Raw genomic sequence first — 6,209 nt, forward strand, 5'->3', positions numbered from 1 at the left:
AACTAATTGCACAGATTGAGACTAATTTACGAGAAGAATATAAGCCTAATTAGGATCATGTTTAGTCTTTATAATTAGTATCCAAATACCCGATGTGGCATCTATTAAACTTTAGTCCCTAGATCTAAACAGCCCCTCAGTATGTTTGCCCAACTCTGCATGCCGCTAACCATTTTTCCAATTAAGTTTTTTTTCACTACTACTGCTACCTCAATATTCAAAAATAAGTGATCCAAACTAACCCCTATTCAATATTACATTATGCTAGTAATTGGTGGATGCTTCATGACGTCTAGGTTCATCCTCTACGCTTCATCTTCTACCTTCCATGCTTATAAAAGGAGCGCTTGCATTGCCTTCAGCTGTGCAAACAAGACACAATACATAGCACCATTGTTCTTCTTTTGAGTTGCTCCCGAGTTTCCCCGTCCCAATCATCTACGCGCACAGAGAGTTGGGAGAGCAGGCCTTCGAAACCGCCGTCAGCATCTGTGACACCTGCTCGGGTGTGCGGGCGATCAAGTTTTTGGAGAGCGTCTCCGCGACTGTTCGCTTCTTCTTGGTGACTGCCGACATCTTCTTCTTCCTCGGATCGTCTACTTCTCGGTGGACGTTTGAGGGATTACACTGCAAACATCGTCCTGCATCGACTATGGTCCGTGACATCGAGAAACGCACTATGTCGACTAGTGCGTGTGAAGCCGCCGATGCCTTGAACATGGGTCCCTCCGCTGGGTATACTTCTAATCTTACTATCTCTATGTTTAGTAAGGCTTTTGTGCTCTTAAACATGATCAATATGTTCATCATAGTTGTCACTAGTAGTTCACACGTGCACATGTTTATTGTCACGAGTTTACTACTATTTTTCTGGATTAAATTAAACATGACATTGGGACTGAGGGGAATGGAGGGGCGCCGCCACCAACAGCCCAACTGCTACCCATGACGCTGGGACGAGTAAGACCAACCCTAGGTGTCGATTTGGATACCGGATTGGAAGAGGAAGGAGGTGGAGGAGGCGCAGGAGGAGCGGATCTCCTCATTCCGGCGGCTCGCAGGCCACCAGGATGGCGAGGGGCGGTGCTGCGGTGTGGGCGGCGGCGCACGTTCACGTGGACAAGAAAAGTCGCGGAGGTCCGATGGAAGAGCGACCTTTGGCGTGCATCGGGGAAAAACACAAATCGAGTCGGTATTCAGGGGTGTGTAATTAATGGCATTGGTGTGTAATTTCCACCAACTCCACGAGTAGTTTCAAAACCAGCGTTTCCAGAGCACCCCTGAGGTGCTTCGTGGATTTGCTGGATCTAGGAGCTAAATCCATGCTTTTTTTTATCTCGAGTTCACGGAACTAGACCATTTAGCTGAAAAAACTAGGAACAGAGCTATTTTTTTTTGGATCTACGTGAAGCTATGCTAAACAGACTTTAAATTAAACATAAAAAAAATTGCCTAAATTTCTAACACAAAGCCGCCACGATTCGTTCCCCTGATGGTCCGAGAAGAAGGCCGGTGACGGTGACGTACCCGTAGCAGCGCGTGCCGCGTGGTGCCGTCCGGCTCCCGCTCCATCTCCACCCGCGCGGAGCCCGGCACGAATATGGAGGCGCGCGCGCGAGGAAGTTCCTCGTCACCGGCGCTCAGGTCCTCATTCCTCGTCGCCATCCGACGTCGCTCGTTAGTGAAGACTGAAGTGGGAATAGGAAAACAGAAAGCTACTTTTTTTTCCAGAACAAGAGAGGCTGCATGCACATGATGATATTAGTAACTGTTAATTAAATATTTCATATGTCTATTGTTTATCCTTTTCACAATCTGTACTCATAAATCTAGAACAATATTCTCGTTAAGCTGAAAAAAAAAAAATCGTCAAGCCACAACACTTTTCACATGAAGCCGGAACACATTCCTCATTTAGTGTTTATCTTCTGAAAATGAAACATTTATTCCTCATAATTGTCAGTTAAATATTTCAAGTTTCCACTGTTTATCCTTTTTACCAATCTATAATTTTGTCCAATATAAAAAATTTAATTATTATTAGAATTGAAGGTACGTTAAGTCGCCTTAGTTGTATGATTTTATTCTAGCTACACATCTGTCTTCCTTGATAGTTTCCACACTGTGTAACGGAGAAAAAACTTCTGTACCAGCGTGGAGCCTTGGTCAACTATATTTATTTATTTATTTTCCATATGCAAGTGTTGCTCACGGCAGTCTGGCACAGAAGCTGCCAAAAAGGCCAACCTGAATAGACCATGATATCACAAAGCAAGGCGATAAGATGTGTACAAATATTCCTTGATAGTTTGCCACCTTGCATAATAACGGAGAAAAAAACTTCACCTCGTGGAAGCTGCCAAATAAAAATGCCAACCTGAATAGACCATGCATGATATCACAAAGCAAGGCGATAAGATGTTCTCGCGACTCGTGTATTTATAATAACACCCAGCTCTGAGCTCTCCAACCAACTGTCCGGGACAAGCATCACACAATTCACAACCACATACTGTAGAATGGAAAAAATGGCTATGTTCCATGCAAAGGTGCAACCCACACTATTGCTAATACTCCTCTTGTTCCAGCCGTGCCTCCTCTTCCTCCACGCAGATGCAGCGGTGCATGTGCATCATGGAGGTGTACATCTGAGATCCCAGCAAGCGGCCCTCCTCCAGTACTGGAAGTCCACCCTGCGAAGCTCTCCAGCGCTGGAATCATGGCGAGAGGGAACGAGCCCATGCAGCAGCAACTGGACGGGCATCGTGTGCGATACCGTACACCGCGGCAGCCGCGCACCCCTGGTTGTTACCGAGATCACCCTGCCAAACGCCGGCATCGACGGCCGCATCGGTGAGCTCAACTTCTCCGCTCTCCCGCTCCTCACGCGCATCGACCTCAGATACAACAACCTTGTGGGAGAAATCCCACTGACCTCAGATACAGCAACTCGCTCGATGGGAAGATACCATCTGAGTTGGGCAACATGGGAAACCTCAGAGTGCTGGAAATATCTGAAAACAATTTTACTGGTCGCATCCCTCCCTCCCTTGGGAACCTGACGAATTCGAACCTGCTTGTACTTGCCATCCATCAGAGCAGCCTCACGGGGACGATCCCGGAGGAGCTTGGGAAGCTCACCAACCTAGAGTATTTGGAGCGAAGTAGCTCGTTGTTAACTGGACAAGTACCAGAAAGCCTTGGCAACCTGACCAGAGTACAACTCTTTCATCTACCGGAGAACCTGCTATGGGGGCCCATACCATCTTCTCTAGGCAATCTCATGAACTTGGCTGAGATTGAACTTGGTGAGAACTACTTTAGTGGTGGAATTCCATCCACTTTCGCGAATCTCACCAACCTATATGGACTCATTCTCAGTGACAATCAGCTCACAGGTTCCATTCCAGCAACTCTAGCAAACCTTAGAAGCTTGACGGAGCTGTATGCCTTCAATAACTTTCTATCAGGTACTCTGCCGCGAGTCTCGCTAATCTTACTGAGTTAGTTTTAATCAGCCTGGCTAACAACTCTTTCTCGGGGGAACTGCCCTCCCATATTTGCAAGGGTCGAAACCTACAAATGCTCGATGTTAGTGACAATAGTTTCATCACTGGCCCGATTCCGACAAGTATAAAATGATAGGAATTTATAGTACCTCTAGGTGCATATCAGTGGGTAGAACTTGACTTGACAATACCCTATTAAGTACCTCGTCGAGAGGAAGTAGCAGCCATGGCGCTGCCGACGAGGTAGCAGCGATGTGGAGGCGCGGTCCAGTGGCGGCGGCGAAGGCGATGATGCTTCCCGTCGCTCACAGCACACCCTCTCGATCGGTCTAGGGTTAGGACGTCGGTGGGGCGCTGGCGGCTACGGTGAACCTCGTCCCTTGCGTCCCTGGCCCCCACCTTCCTCTTTATAGTGCTACGCGACAGGGGTCCATCAGCCAGGAGAACGGCTGGACGTCCCCGATCAGGGCGCGGATCAAGGACCCAATTGACCGTTGGGTCCAACTTGGTGGAGAATCAACCTAACATAAAAAACTACAACAGCTTGACGAGTTTCTACATAATAAACAACAAGATAACACGAGATATATCCAGCTTGGGGCCCTACCCACACCTAGTTTATGCTAGACCTAAGTAGAAACAACCTTCACGGACTATATATGTCTAAAACTTGGTCTTCAAGCGTCAATTTAACAACGTTTGATGCATCAGAAAACATGACCACCGGAAGCTTGCCGCCAGAGCTATCGAACCTAGTAAAACTAGAGATACTTATCCTACACTCCAACAATATAACTGGTGCGATACCACCAGAATTAAGCAATCTAGGCAACCTGTTCAAGCTCGACTTGTCGCGAATTCAACTTTGAGGACATATACCACTCCAATTTGGGCAGCTGACCAATTTGCAGTACGTCGACCTATCCGTGAACAATTTGAGTGGGTTCATACCACAAGAGCTTGGGAGTTGCACTGGTCTGCGATCTTTGGTTATTAGCCACAATAGGCTAAGTGGAGATTTGCCAGGTGACCATTGGTAATATGTTGGACCTACAGATTATATTGGATGTCAGTGATAACAAACTCACAGGTGGGCTACCACCAGAGCTCGGGAACTTAGCTATGTTAGAGGTATTGAACCTTTCCCATAATCAATTCAATGGGAGCATTCCGTCCTCCTTAGCAAGCATGGTTAGTTTGTCAACACTTGATGTGTCCTACAACAACTTGGAAGGACCTCTTCCAACGGGTCGCCTATTCCACAATGCCTCAATAAGTAGGTTCCTTCACAACAAAGGTCTCTGCAGTAACCTCTCAGGCATGCCAATATGCTCTTCAACTCCAATAATAGAATATCACAAAGCAAGAGTTCAAAGCTTGGTGCTAGCTGTTTCTATCCCTGTGTGCCTCGTTATTATTCTCTCAATTTTCGTTCTACTTATGTTTCTTAACAAAAGGAAAACAACACAAAAGGCTACAACTATAGATAAATGTGCTCTCAGTGTGGAATTTCGACGGGAATAGCTAGTGTTTGAGGATATCACTAGAGCAACAGAAAATTTCAGTGATAGGTACATCATTGGTTCAGGGGGGTATGGCACTGTCTACAAAGCACAGCTTCAAGGGGAGCGATTGGTTGCAGTGAAAAAGCTTCACCAAACTGAAGAAGGGATCAGTGATGAAAAGAGATTCCTTAGTGAAATTGAAGTCTTGACAACAATTCGGCATAGAAGCATCGTAAAACTATATGGGTATTGCTCTCATCCAAGGTGCAAATTTCTAGTATATGATTACATTGATAGAGGAAACCTTCATGGTATCTTGGAAAATGAGGAACTTGCAAAGGAGTTAGACTGGCAGAAGCGAATTGCCATTGCAAGAGATGTTGCTCAAGCTATCTACTACTTGCACCATGAATGCAACCCACCAATTATCCATCGTGATATAAAAAGTAATAACATCTTGCTAGATGCAGCTTTCAAGGCTTATGTTTCAGATTTCGGAATCGCAAGGATTCTAAAACCCGATTCGTCTAATTGGAGTGAATTAGCAGGAACATATGGTTATATAGCCCCTAGGTACGTATTCATGTGCTTCTTGCACAAAAAATAAATTCTTGTTTCAACATGCAAATAACCAATGATATTGCAGTTTATTTGCTACCACACATTCGGTAATATTAACTCCAGGGATTTACTTTAATGCAGAGCTTTCATACACATCAGTAGTGACGACAAAATGATGATGTCTACAGCTTTGGTGTGGTTACCCTGGAGATTGTGATGGGGAGATACCCAAGGGAGCTGCAGACCTTTGCTTCCATTGCAGAGCATCATGAGCTTGCAGTGGAGGACATGCTGGACCAGCGCCCATCATCACCAACAACGGTGGAGCAGGAAGAAATAGCTCAGCTTGTTGAAGTGGCATTTTCATGCCTGAAAACTTCACCTCAGTCAAGACCAGAAATGCAGGAAGTCTATATGAAACTGAGTCACCACTACCCATCGTATGCTTCTGCCACACCTTCTCATGCAGTTACTACAAGTAGTGGATGAAGTGTAAGGTCATTTGTGTTAGTCCCAAGCATTAAACCCACAGCATTCAGCAGGAGCTAATAAGAGTTGTACTGGAATCGTGATTTAGAGCTTTATCCTAATAAAAGAAACAAATATCAATATTGTATAATGTCGAACAAAGAAG

General features: G+C 45.5%; 1 protein-coding gene and 1 pseudogene across 1 annotated transcript; both read left to right on the forward strand.

Moving 5' to 3' along the window:
- The first annotated feature begins 2,528 nt into the window (after positions 1 to 2,528).
- Positions 2,529 to 3,508, forward strand: LOC136532593 (probable leucine-rich repeat receptor-like protein kinase At1g35710). The gene is made up of 2 exons (XM_066525183.1): positions 2,529 to 2,915; positions 2,966 to 3,508. The coding sequence occupies exons 1-2, from the start codon at positions 2,529 to 2,531 to the stop codon at positions 3,506 to 3,508; spliced, it is 930 nt and encodes a 309-aa protein (XP_066381280.1).
- Positions 3,509 to 4,079: 571 nt separating this feature from the next.
- Positions 4,080 to 5,526, forward strand: LOC136532594 (MDIS1-interacting receptor like kinase 2-like; annotated as a pseudogene).
- Positions 5,527 to 6,209: the final 683 nt, after the last annotated feature.

The sequence above is a fragment of the Miscanthus floridulus genome, unplaced genomic scaffold (assembly GCF_019320115.1).
Source record: "Miscanthus floridulus cultivar M001 unplaced genomic scaffold, ASM1932011v1 fs_663_5_6, whole genome shotgun sequence".
NCBI lineage: Eukaryota > Viridiplantae > Streptophyta > Magnoliopsida > Poales > Poaceae > Miscanthus > Miscanthus floridulus.